The sequence below is a fragment of the Papio anubis genome, unplaced genomic scaffold, assembly GCF_008728515.1.
Source record: "Papio anubis isolate 15944 unplaced genomic scaffold, Panubis1.0 scaffold551, whole genome shotgun sequence".
Taxonomy (NCBI): Eukaryota; Metazoa; Chordata; class Mammalia; order Primates; family Cercopithecidae; genus Papio; species Papio anubis.
Window position 1 is genome coordinate 25,125 of NW_022165729.1, and position 14,101 is coordinate 39,225.

The 14,101-nt window shown below is 38.3% G+C and overlaps 1 protein-coding gene across 1 annotated transcript; it reads right to left on the minus strand.

Annotated features, from left to right (window-relative positions):
• Window positions 1-5,806: 5,806 nt before the first annotated feature.
• On the minus strand, window positions 5,807-6,989 carry LOC101022050 (olfactory receptor 1Q1). Its single transcript, XM_003911272.4, has one exon. The coding sequence runs from the start codon at window positions 6,907-6,909 to the stop codon at window positions 5,965-5,967; it is 945 nt and encodes a 314-aa protein (XP_003911321.3). The 5' UTR covers window positions 6,910-6,989; the 3' UTR covers window positions 5,807-5,964.
• Window positions 6,990-14,101: the final 7,112 nt, after the last annotated feature.

Below are 14,101 nucleotides of genomic sequence, written 5' to 3' on the forward strand. Positions count from 1 at the left end.
CTCCAGCCTGGGCGACAGAGTGAGACTCCATCTCAAAAAAAAAAAAACCAAAAAAACAAAACAAAACAAAACAAAAAAAAGAATTCCTATACATCAATAATAGACAAACAGAGAGCCAAATCATCAGTGAACTCCCATTCACAATTGCTACAAAGAGAATAAAACACCTAGGAATCCCACTTACAAGGGATGTGAAGGAACTCTTCAAGGAGAATTACAAACCACTGCTCAACGAAATAAAAGAGGATGCAAACAAATGGAAGAACATTCCATGTTCATGGATAGGAAGAATCAATATCATGAAAATGGCCATATTGCCCAAGGTAATTTATAGATTCAATGCCATCCCCATCAATCTACCAATGACTTTTTTCACAGAATTGGAAAAAGTACTTTAAAGTTCATATGGAACCAAAAAAGAGCCCACATAGCCAACACAATTCTGAGTTAAAAGAACAAAGCTGGAAGCATCATGTTACTTGACTTCAAACTATACTACAAGGCTACAGTAAGAAAAACAGCATGGTACTGGTACCAAAACACAGATATAGACCAATGGAACAGAACAGAGGCCTCAGAGAGAACACCACACATCTACAACCACGTGATGTTTGACAAACCTGAGAAAACTGAGCAATAGGGAAGGAATTCCCTATTTAATAAATAGGGAATTTATTAATTCCCTAATTAATTGTGTTGGGAAAACTGGCTAGCCATATAGAGAAAGCTGAGACTGGATCCCTTCCTTACACCTTATACAAATATTAATTCAAGATGGATTAAAGACTTAAATGTTAGACCTAAAACCATAAAAACCCTAGATAAAACCTAGGCAATAGCATTCAGGACAGAGGCATGGGCACAGACTTCATGACTAAAACACCAAAAGCAATGGCAACAACAACCAAAATAGACCAATGGGATCTAATTAAACTAAAGAGCATCTGCACAGCAAAAGAAACTACCATCAGAGTGACCAGGCAACCTACAGAATGAGAGAAAACTTTTGCAATCTACCCATCTGACAAAGGGCTGATACCCAGAATCTACAAAGAATTTAAAGAAATTTACAAGAAAAAAAACATCAAAAAATGGGCAAAGGATATGAGCAGACATTTCTCAAAAGGAGATATTTGTGCAGCCAACAGACATGAAAAAATGCTCATCATCATTGGTCATCAGAGAAATGCAAATCAAAACCACAATGAGATACCATCTCTGACCAGTTAGAATGGTGATCATTGAAAAGTCAGGAAATAACAGGTGCTGGAGAGGATGTGGGGAAATAGGAATGCTTTTACACTGTTGGTGGGAGTGTAAATTAGTTCAACCATTGTGGAAGTCAGTGTGGCAATTCCTCAAGGATCTAGAACCAGAAATACCATTTGACCCAGTGATCCCATTTCTGGGTATATACCTAAAGGATTATAAATCATTCTACTATAAAGACACGTGCACATGTATGTTTATTGTGGCACTATTCAGAATAGCAAAGACTTGGAATCAACCCAAATGTCCATCAATGATAGACTGGATTAAGAAAATGTGGCACATATATACCACGGAATACTATGCAGCCATAAAAAAGGATGAGTTCATGTCCTTTGTAGGGACATGGATGCAGCCAGAAACCATCATTCTCAGCAAACTATCACAAGAACAGAAAACCAAATGTCGCATGTTCTCACTCATAGGTGGGAATTGAACAATGAGATCCCTTGGACACAGGAAGGGAAACATCACACACCAGGTCCTATTGTGGGGGGCACGGAGGAGGGATAGCATTAGGAGATATACCTAATGTAAATGACGAGTTAATGGGTGCAGCACACCAACATGGCACAAGTATGCATATGTAACAAACCTGCACGTTGTGCACATGTACCCTAGAACTTAAGGTATAATAAAAATAAATAAAAAATAAAAAATAAAAACATTGGCATGTACGTTTTAAAAAAATTGAATTAATAAAAAAGTCAGGAAATAACAGGTGCTGGAGAGGATGTGGAGAAATAGGAATGCTTTAACACTGTTGGTGGGAATGTAAATTAGTTCAACCATTGTGGAAGTCAGTGTGGCAATTCCTCAAGGATCTAGAACCAGAAATACCATTTGACCCAGTGATCCCATCTCTTGGTATATACCCAAAGGATTATAAATCATTCTACTATAAAGACACATGCACATGTATGTTTATTGAGGCACTATTCAGAATAGCAAAGACTTGAAACCAACCCAAATGTCCATCAATGATAGACTGGATTAAGAAAATGTAGCACATATACACCATGGAATACTATGTAGCCATAAAAATGATGAGTTCATGTCCTTTGCAGGGACATGGATGAAGCTGGAAACCATCATTCTCAGCAAACTATCACAAGGACAGAAAACCAAACACTGCGTGTTCTCACTCATAAGTGGGAATTGAACAACGAGAACACATGGACACAGGGCAGGGAACATCACACACTGGGGCCTGTTGTGGGGGTGAGGGACTAGAGGAGGGATAGCATTAAGAGAAACACCTAATGTAAATGACAAGTTGATGGGTGCAGCAAACCAACATGGCCCATGTATGCCTATGTAAGAAACCTGCATGTTGTACACATGTTCCCTCGAACTTAAAGTCTAAAAATTTTTTTTTTCTGCCAAGTGTGAAGAACCAGAGTCAACTAATCAAAAGTTGGTATTAATTCTTTGTTTTCATTTTATAAGAACCAGGGCTCCCTTTACCTTGGAAGAATTTATTCTACAGGTGCGACGAAAACTTAGGGAATGTGACTTCTCAAGTCTACTTCAGTGGTACAAATTTTGAGTAAGACTTATATACAAGCTATATGAAATCCTTCTATCATGTTACAAAAAAATGCCACAATGTTAGCTCCATCTCAACTCAGTGTCATAACCACTCATATCCTACAAGAGAAAGTTTATCTAAACAGGTGGGCTAAATTAGTCAGCACTTGCAACTCTGACCCATGTCCTGGGGTGCCCCTCCCACATTTTCCATTTGATCCTTCACCCATAAGACTGAACAATCAACATTTTATTTTATTTATTTTAGGTTCAGGGGGGTATATGTGCAGGTTTGTCACATGGGTAAATTGCGTGTCATGAGGGCTTGGTGTGCAGATTATTTCATACCTAATGAGCATAGTACCAAACAGCTAGTTTTTCAACCCACCTTCCACACTTCAACCTCAAGTTTGTCCCAGTCTCTATTTTTTTTTCCTTCTCCGTGTTCCTGTGTATTCAATGTTTAGCTCCCACTTACAAGTGAGAGCATGCTGTATTTGGTTTTCTTTTCCTGCATTAATTTGTTTAGAATAATGACCTCCAGCTCCATCCATGTTGCTGCAAAGGAAATGATTTCATTCTTTTTAATAGCTACATAGTATTCCATAGTGGATATATACCAGTCCACTGTTAATCGGCATCTAGGTTGATTCCATGTCTTTGCTATTGTGAATAGTTCTGTGATGAACATAAATGGGCGTGTGTCTTTATGGTAGAATGATTTCTATTCCTTTGGGTATATATTCAACAATAGGGATTGCTGGGTTGAATGGTACTTCTGTTTTAAGTTTTTTGAGAAACTGCCACACCACTTTCCACCATGGCTGAATTAATTTATGTTCCCACCAGCATTGTATAAGCATTCCTTTCCTCTGCAACTCCACCAGCACCAGTTACTTTTTTAAAACTTTTATTTATTTATTTTGAGATGGAGTCTTGCTCTGTCACCCAGGCTGGAGTGCAGTGGTATGATCTCGGCTCAGTGCAAACTTGCCCCCTGGATTCAAGCGATTCTCCTGCTTCAGCCTCCTGAGTAGCTGGGATTACAGGCACCTGCCACCACACCAGGCTAATTTTTATATTTTTAGTAGAAATGGAGTTTCCCCTTGTTGGCAGGCTGGTCTCAAACTCCTGACCTCAGATGACCCATCCGCCTCAGCCTCCCAAAGTGCTAGGATTACAGGCATGAGCCACTGCACTCGGCCATTTTTTGACTTTTAAATGATATCCATTCTGACTGGTGTGATGTGGTATCTCACTGTGGTTTTGATTTGCATTTCTCTGATGTTTAGTGATGATGAGTGCTTTTCCATATATTTGCTGCCTGCTTGTATTTCTTCTTTTGAGACATGTCTGTATGTATCTTTTGATGCTTTTAAGTGGGGTTGTTTTTTATTTGTTGAATTGTTTAAGCTCTTTATGGATTTGAATAGTTTTTGAATATTTTCTCCCATATTATAGGTTGTCTGTTTACTCTGTTGATAGTTGCTTTTGCTGTGCATAGATCTTTAGTTTAATTAGGTTCTAATAGTCAGTTTTTGTTTTTATTGCAATTGCTTTTGAGGACTTAGTCATAAATTATTTCCCAAGTCCCATGTCCAGGATGGTGTTTCCAAAGTGTTTTCCTAGGGTTCTTATAGTTGCAGGTATTACATTTAAATCTTTAATCCATCTTGAGTTAATTTTTGTATATGGTGAAAAGTAGGGATCCAGTTTCAGTCTTCTGCATATGGCTAGCCAGCTAGCCCAGCACCATTTATTGAACAGGGCGTCTTTTCCCCATTGCCTGTTATTGTTGACTTTGTCAAAGATCACATTGTAGTTGCTTACTTCTGGGTTCTCTATTTTGTTCCTTTGCTCTATGTGTCTGTTTTGGTACCAGTACCATGCTGTTTTGGTTTCAGTAGAGTTTGAATTTTGATAGCGTGATGCTTCTGGCTTTGTCCTTGTTGCTTAGGATGCTTTGGCCATTTGGGCTCCTTTTTGGTTCCATGTGAATTTTAGAATAGTTTTTTCTAATTATGTGACAAATGTCATTGGTAGTTTCATAGGAATAGCATTGAATCTATAAATTTTTTTGGGCAGTATGATCTTTTAATAATATTGAGGAATCAACATTTTAACAGACTCTTGGTGCTTGAACCTGTTCTTCATGCCCAGTATCAACTGGTCAGAAGACAATTTTCACCCACTATTAGACCAGTCCCACATATCAACTACAGAAGAGATCAGGAACATGCTGAGGCAAAAGGAGTTTGATTTATCCCTGAGTAGTGCAGGTAAAGCAGGTTAAGAAAAATGCAAATTGGCAAGCATCACAGTGCTTCGTTGTGGAGCATCTATAATTTCTGACTCCAAAGAGTAGACATTATCATTATGTTCCTCTTCTTATATTGGAGTAGTTACCCCATTTCACCTGACTTCTATAAACTTATAGAAAATAAAAGCACCAATATTGCTCTCCCAGTTTTCCTGGCAGCTAGGGGATGTGTTGGTGACAAAATTCTTGACCAGTCAGATGCAACACGTTATTTTGAATCTAGACATAGTAGTGAAAAGAATAAGAAGTGGACAGTTCTTTCTGGATGTGGTAATAACTAGTTTATAGACCTTCAAGGACTATGCCCAGTGACTACTGCAGGTAGTATAGGAGGAGGTACAAGCTGCAGTGAATACAGTTTGGTGGCAATAGTAGTGTCCTCATCAGACTGGTTCTGAGCTTTGATTTTCACTGTGGTTCTTATGATATGACCTTTATTATTCTTGTCATTTTTCTTGAGTGTAGTTCCCTAGCCTTGGAAATGCATGAACTCCACGTATCTTTTCAAGAAACTCATTTCCTGCATGCATAAGCCAGAATCAGTTTCTATTGCCTACATCTAAGAACTCTGAGAGTTACAGCCCTAGTGTTTAGTTGCAGAGAACACTGTTAATTATAGTTAAAGAAATGCTTGTGTTTTACACTAAGTACATGGTGGCTCTTTTTTGTTTTATGTACTTTGGATTTAATAGATTTCTCTGGGTAATATCCAATGAGAAAATACATGATATATAGCTAACTTAGATATTTCTTCACACACAGAAAGTTCTAAAGAAAGCAGATCTGTGAGGCACAACATTATTTCTCCAGAATCATAGGTAAATCTCTGAACTGTGTTTGGGGTTTTATCTGAAGAAAAATGTCTGCATTCTGCTCATCCATTTCATGAAGGCTCCCTTGACATCCCCATTCCTCAGGCTATAGATGAAGGGGTTCAGCATGGGAGTCCCCACTGTGTACACAACTGTTACAATGCGACCCTTGGTCACTGAATAGCTGGAAAGGGGCCGGAAGTAGACCCAACTGAGGGTGCCATAGAATATGGCTACCACAGTGAGGTGGGAGCCACAGGTAGAAAAGGCTTTCCACTTGCCCTTGGCTGAGGGGATCCGGAGGACCACCAAAATGATGCAGGCATAGGAGGCAGTAATGAAGGCCAGAGCTCCACTGATTACAACAGCACCTTCTGTGTGAATCATCAGGGTGTTGAGGTAGGTACTGGTGCAGGAGATCTTCATCAGAGCATAGAGGTCACAGAAGAAGTGAGGGATTCTCTTATCTGCACAGAAGATTAGTCGGCCCATGAAAAAGGTGTGCAGCAGTGCATGAAGGTGGGAGAGGGCATGGCACATCATCACCATCTTCACACACAGCATCCTAGTCAGGATCATAGGGTAGTGGAAAGCGTTGCAGATGGCGATGTACCTGTCATAGGCCATCACAGCCAGGATGAAGTTTTCCATGGCTGCGAAACAAATGAAGAAATAAGTTTGGGCTAAACAGCCTGTGTAGGAAATTACCTTTGTAGGGGAGAAAATATTCTGCAGCATCTTGGGGACGATGGTGGAGGTGAAGCAGATGTCTGTCAAGGCCAAATTACTGAGGAAGATGTACATAGGGATGTGGAGGCATGGAGCAGAGAGAATCAGTGTGATGATGGCCAAGTTGCCAGAAATGTTGATTGTGTACATGAGTGAAAAAACAAGGAAGAGTGGGATTTGCTCTTCTGGGTGGGTGGAAATGCCCAAGAGAACAAAATGGGACACACTGGTCCAATTGCTATTGTCCATCTGTTGCCATAAGAACAAAAATAATTATTTCTATAGACTTGGACATACGGGCAGGCTGTTTAGTTAGTCACTGTTGTGCCCCAGTGTAAAATAAACATGGTGCTAATAAAGGGATTAAGTGATTGTGACTTTTCCAAAATAATATGGATTTTTCATTAACATCATCATTATTAAAAATTTGGCTAAAAACCACAATTACTTTTGCACCTACCTAATATCCCCATAGATAACATTTTCAGAACATTTACCTTAAACCAGGGATTTTCTGTGTTATCATATTTAAATCAACTCTATGAGGCTATTATTACTACTACTACTATTATTATTTCACTTTTATAAATTTGAAAACAGGGACGGAAAGTTTAAATTCATAAAGAGCAAAATATGAATTTAAGTCACATTTATCTGGTGCCAAAGATTATACTATTAACCACTATATAACATGACTCTCCAGATTAAAACCAAGCCGTCTTATTCATGATAATAAGACCTGTTGATGAGTTATATAACCAAGGAATCTGCCTGCTGAAAGGGAGATCAGAGGTCATTTGGTTCAGTAATTTTCACTTTGGGGGACACATACTCTGGCTGATATCCAGAGACTTCTCAGTAAAAAGATAATGGTTTTAGGAAAATAATTTTCTAGATCCTCAATTTCCACATTTCTCTTTTCTAAACTTGTCTTATATTTAAGATGTCACCTAATGCATAATCTTGTTTCCTATGTAACAAATGAAACCTAAACGGTAATATAATTGATGTTGATTTTGACTGATTTTAGTAATAAGTAATACTCATTTTTAGATATGTGAAGTAAAAAATCTCCTACTAGATGCCTTTAATTAAAATCTTATTATTTAGATATAAGAATTATTTTCAAAGTTTGTGATATATTACCATATGAAATTACCATTTTTGTAGATCAAAATAGGTGAACATTGGCAACTTAATGTTATTGAAGCTAATAATTACATAGTTTTGGTCAGTTATTTGAACTAGTAATAATTGTGATAATAACTCAATGTAGATGATTTTTCACAATTATTTTAAGAAAATTTTGTGGTCATTAGAAATAAAAAAAACTTTTATTCTTTATTGTGAAAAGTAATACAGGTGATTATAAGAGACTTTCCAGCATAAAAGTTTATTGCAACAGGATACCCATCAAGCCACTAATGAGTTTCTTCACAGATTTGGAAAAAACTGCTTTAAAATTCATGTGGAACCAAAAAAGAGCCTGCATCTCCAAGACAATCCTAAGTCAAAAGAACAAAGCTGGAAGCATCACGTTACTTGACTTCAAACTATACTACAAGGCTACAGTAACCAAAACAGCATGGTACTGGTACCAAAACAGAGATATAGACCAATAGAACAGAACAGAGTCCTCAGAAATAATACCACACATCTACAGCCATCTGATCTTTGACAAACCTCAGAAAAACAAGAAATAGGGAAAGGATTCCCTATTTAATAAATGGTGCTGGGAAAATTGGCTAGCCATAAGTAGCAAGCTGAAACTGGATCCTTTCCTTACTCCTTATACGAAAATTAATTCAAGATGGATTAGAGACTTAAATGTTAGACCTAATACCATAAAAACCCTAGAGGAAAACCTAGGTAGTACCATTCAGGACATAGGCATGGGCAAAGACTTCATGTCTTAAACACCAAAAGCAACGGCAGCAAAAGCCAAAATTGACAAATGGAATCTCATTAAACTAAAGAGCTTCTGCACAGCAAAGAAAACTACCATCAGAGTGAACAGGCAACCTACAGAATGGGAGAAAATTTTTGCAATCTACTCATCTGACAAAGGGCTAATATCCAGAACCTACAAAGGACTCAAACAAATTTACAAGAAAAAAACAAACAACCCCATCAAAAAGTGGGCAAAGGATATGAACAGACATTTCTCAAAAGAAGACATTCATACAGCCAACAGACACGTGAAAAAATGCTCATCATCACTGGCCATCAGAGAAATGCAAATCAAAACCACAATGAGATACCATCTCACACCAGTTAGAATGGCGATCATTAAAAAGTCAGGAAACGACAGGTGCTGGAGAGGATGTGGAGAAATAGGAACACTTTTACACTGTTGGTGGGATTGTAAACTGGTTCAACCATTATGGAAAACAGTATGGCGATTCCTCAAGGATCTAGAACTAGATGTACCATATGACCCAGCCATCCCATTACTGGGTATATACCCAAAGGATTATAAATCATGCTGCTATAAAGACACATGCACACGTATGTTTATTGCGGCACTATTCACAATAGCAAAGACTTGGAATCAACCCAAATGTCCATCAGTGACAGACTGGATTAAGAAAATGTGGCACATATACACCATGGAATACTATGCAGCCATAAAAAAGGATGAGTTTGTGTCCTTTGTAGGGACATGGATGCAGCTAGAAACCATCATTCTTAGCAAACTATCACAAGAACAGAAAACGAAACACCGCATGTTCTCACTCATAGGTGGGAACTGAACAATGAGATCACTTGGACTTGGGAAGGGGAACATCACACACCGGGGCCTATCATGGGGAGGGGGTGGGGGGAGGGATTGCATTGGGAGTTATACCTGATGTAAATGACGATTTGATGGGTGCTGACGAGTTGATGGTTTCAGCACAGCAACATGGCACAAGTATACATATGTAACAAACCTGCACATTATGCACATGTACCGTGGAACTTGAAGTATAATAATAATAATTAATTAATTTAAAAAAAAGAATTATCCTATTGCAGGTTTCAAGACAACAGTGTTAGCAAACTGATCAATGAAAAGAAAAGTGTAACTCAGTGAATTGCATTCACACATCACAAGGCAGTTTCTCAAATGCTTCTTTCCAGATTTTATGTGAGGCTATTTCCTTTTTCACTATTGGCCTCAATGCACTCCCATATATCACTTTGCAGATTGCATCAAAACAGTGTTAGCAAACTGTTCGTGAAGAGAAAGGTGTATCTCTGTGAGTTATTTCACACATCCCAAACAAGTTTCTCCGAAAGCTTCTTTCTTGTGTTTATTTGAGGACATTTCCTTTGTCACCGTAAGCTTCAATGCGATCCAAAATATCCCTTCTCCGATTCTCCAAAAACCGTGGTAACAGACTGCTCCATGGAATGAAAGTGTAACTCTGTGAGATGAATTCAAATACCAGAAAACAGATTCTCAGCTTCTTTCCAGTTTTTATCAGGAGGATATTTCCTTTTCCACCATAGCCCTGAAGGCGCTCCCAAATATCACCTTGCGGATTCCACAAAAAGAGTGTTAGCAAACTGTTTCATGAAGAGAAAGGTGTATCTCTGTGAGGTGAATTCACAAATCATCAACAGGTTTCTCAGAAAGCTTCTTTCTAGTTTTTATCTGAGGATATTTCCTGTTCCACCAAAGCCCTCCATGAGCTCCCAAATATCACTATGCGGGTTCCTCGAAAACAGTGTTAGCAAACTGTTCATGTAGAGAAAGGTGTATCTTTGTGAGTTCATTTCACACATCACCAACAAGTTTCTCAGAAAGCTTCTTTCTCATGTTTATTTGAGGACATTTCCTTTGTCAGCGTAGGCTTCAATGCGATCCAAAGTATCCCTTCTCAGATTCCCCAAAAACCGTGGTAACAGACTGCTTGCTGCAGGGGAAGAAAGTGTAACTCTTTGAGATGAATTCACACATCACAAAGCAGTTTCTTAGAAAGCTTCATTCTCCTTTTTATCTGATGATATATCCTTTGTCACCATAAGCTTCATTGCACTAAGAATTATCCTACTGCAGATTTCGGGACAACAGTGTTAGCAAACTGATCAATGAAAAGTGTAACTCTGTGAGTTGCATTCACACATCACAATGCAGTTTCTCAGAATGCTTCTTTCCAGTTTTTATCTGAGGATATTTCCTTTTTCACCATAGGCCTCAAGGCGCTCTCAAATATCACTTTGCAGATTCCACGAAAACAGTGTTAGCAAACTGCTTCTTGAAGATAAAGGTGTAACTCTGAGAGATGAATTCAAACATCACAAAGAAGTCTCTCAGAAAGCTTCTTTCTAGTTTTTATTTGAGGATATTTCCTCTGTCAGCGTCGGCTTCAGTGCGAGCAAAAATATCCCTTCTCAGAATCCCCAAAAAAGGGGTAGCAGACTGTTCCATGAAACGAAAGTGTAACTCTGTGACATGAATTCACATATCAGAAAGCAGTTTCTCAGAAAGCTTATTTCTACTTTTTATCTGATGATATTTCCTTTTTCACCATAAGTTTCATTGCGCTAAGTATTATCCTATTGCAGATTTCAAGACAACAGTGTGCCCAAACTGATCAATGAAAAGAAAAGTGTAACTCAGTGAATTGCATTCACATATCTCAATGCAGTTTCTCAGAATGCTTCTTTCCAGATTTTATCTGAGGCTATTTCTTTTTTCACTATAGGCCTCAATGCGCTCCCAAGTAACACTTTGCAGAATGCAGGAAATCAGTATTAGCAAACCGTTCATGAAGAGAAAGGTGTATCTCTGTGAGTTGATTTCACACATCACAAACAGGTTTCTCAGAAGGCTTCTTTCTCGTGATTATTTGAGGACATTTCCTTTGTCAGCGTAGTCTTCAAAGCTATCCAAAATATCCCTTCTCAGATTCCCCCAAAACCATGGTAACAGACTGCTGCATGAAACGAATGTGTAAGTGTGTGAGATGAATTGAAGTATCAGAAAACAGTTTCTCAGAAAGCTTCTTTCTCCTTTTTATCTGAGGTTATATCCTTCGTCACCATAAGCTTCATTGCAGTAATAAACATCCTATTGCACATTTCAAGACAACAATGTTAGCAAACTGATCAATGAAAAATGAAACTCTGTGAGTTGCATTCACACATCACAATGCAGTTTCTCAGAATGCTTTTTTCCAGTTTTTTCTGAAGATATTTACTTTTTCACCATAGGCCTCCATGCGCTCCCAAATATCATTTTGCAGATTCCACAAAAACAGTGTAAGCAAACTGCTTCATGAAGAGAAAGGTGAATCTCTGTGAGATGAACGCAGACATCAGAAAGCAGTTTCTCAGAAAGCTTCTTTCTAGTTGTTATCTGAGGATATTTCCTTTTTCAAAATAGCCCTCAGGGGCGGAGCAAGATAACTTCAGAATAGGAAATAGCTCAGTCTCAACTCAGCGAGTGACACAGAAGACCAGTGATTTCTGCATTTTTCTTTTTTCTTTTTTTTTTTTTTTTTTAATTTATTTATTATTATTATACTTTAAGTTGTAGGGTACATGTGCATAACATGCAGGTTTGTTACATATGTATACTTGTGCCATGTTAGTCTGCTGCACCCATCAACTCGTCATTTACATCAGGTATAACTCCCAGTACAATCCTCCCCTCCCCTCCCCAGCAATCTGTGATTGTGATGTTCCCCTTCTTGAGTCAAGTGATCTCGTTGTTCGAGTTTACCTATGAGGTGAGAACATGCGGTGTTTGGTTTTCTGTTCTTGTGATAGTTTGCTAAGAATGATGGTTTCAGCTGCATCCATGTCCCTACAAAGGACCTGACTCATCCTTTTATGGCTGCATAGTATTCCATGGTGTATATGTGCCACATTTTTCTTAATCAATCTGTCACTGATGGACATTTGGGTTGATTCCAAGTCTTTGCTATTGTGAATAGTGCATAATATAAACATCGCATTATTATGTGTGTCTTTATAGCATAATTTATAATCCTTTAGGTATATCCCAGTAATGGGATGGCTGGGTCATATGTCATCTAGGTTCTAGATCTTGGGAATCGCCATACTTGTTTTCCATAATGGTTGAACTAGTTTACAATCCAACAGTGTAAAGTGTTCCTATTTCTCCACATCCTCTCCAGCACCTGTTGTTTCCTGACTTTTTAATGGTCGCCATTCTAACTGGTGTGAGATGAGTATCTCATTATTGGTTTTGATTTGCATTTCTCTGATGGCCAGTGATGATGAGCATTTTTTCATATGTCTGTTGGCTGTATGAATGTCCTCTTTTAATGTCTGTTCATATCCTTTGCCCACTTTTGATGGGGGTTGTTTGTTTTTTTTCTTGTAAATTTGTTGGAGTTCTTTGTAGGTTCTGGATATTAGCCCTTTGTCAGATGAGTAGATTGCAAGAATTTTCTCCCATTCTGTAGGTTGCCTGTTCCTCTGATGGTAGTTTCTTTTGCTGTGCAGAAGCTCTTTAGTTTAATTAGATCCCATTTGTCAATTTTAGCTTTTGCTTGCGTTTAGCACGGTGTTTTTAGACATGAAGTCTTTGCCCATGCCTATGTCTGAATGGTACTACCTAGGTTTTCCTCGGATTTTTATGGTATTAGGTCTAACATTTAAGTCTCTAATCCATCTTGAATTAATTTTTCGTATTGGGGTAGAAAAGGATCAGTTTCAGCTTTCTACTGATGGCTAGCCAATTTTCCAGCACCATTTATTAAATAAGAATCCTTTCCCCGACTGCTGTTTTCTCCAGGTTTGTCAAAGATCAGATGGCTGTGATGTTATTGAGGTATTATTTCTGAGGACTCTGTTCTGTTCCATTGGTCTATATCTCTGTTTTAGTACCAGTACTATGCTGTTTGGTGACTGTAGCCTTGTAGTATATGGTTGAAGTCAGATGGCGTGATGCCTCCAGCTTTGTTCTTTGACTTAGGATTGTCTTGGAGATGCGGGCTCTTTTGGTTCCATATGAACTTTTAAAACGGTTTCCAATTCTTGGCAGAAGAAACTCATTGGTAACTTGATGGGGGATGGCATTGAATCTATAAATTACCTTGGGCGAGTATGGCCATTTTCACGATCAATGATTCTTTACTATCATGAGCATGTTATGTTCTTCCATTTGTTTGTGTCCTCTTTATTTCACTTTGAGCAGTGGTTTGGTCTTGAAGAGGTCCTTTTACATCCCTTGTAAGTTGGATTCTAGGTGATTCTCTTTGAAGCAATTTAACGAATGGAGATTCATTCATGATTTGGCTCTGTGTTTGTCTGTTATTGGTGTATAAGAATGCTTGTGATTTTTGCACATTAATTTTGTATCCTGAGCTTTGCTTGAGTTGCTATCAGCTTAAGGAGATTTTGGGCCGAGACAATGAGGTTTTCTAAATAGCACAATCATGTCATCTGCAAACAGGGACAATTTGACTACCTTCTTTCTAAC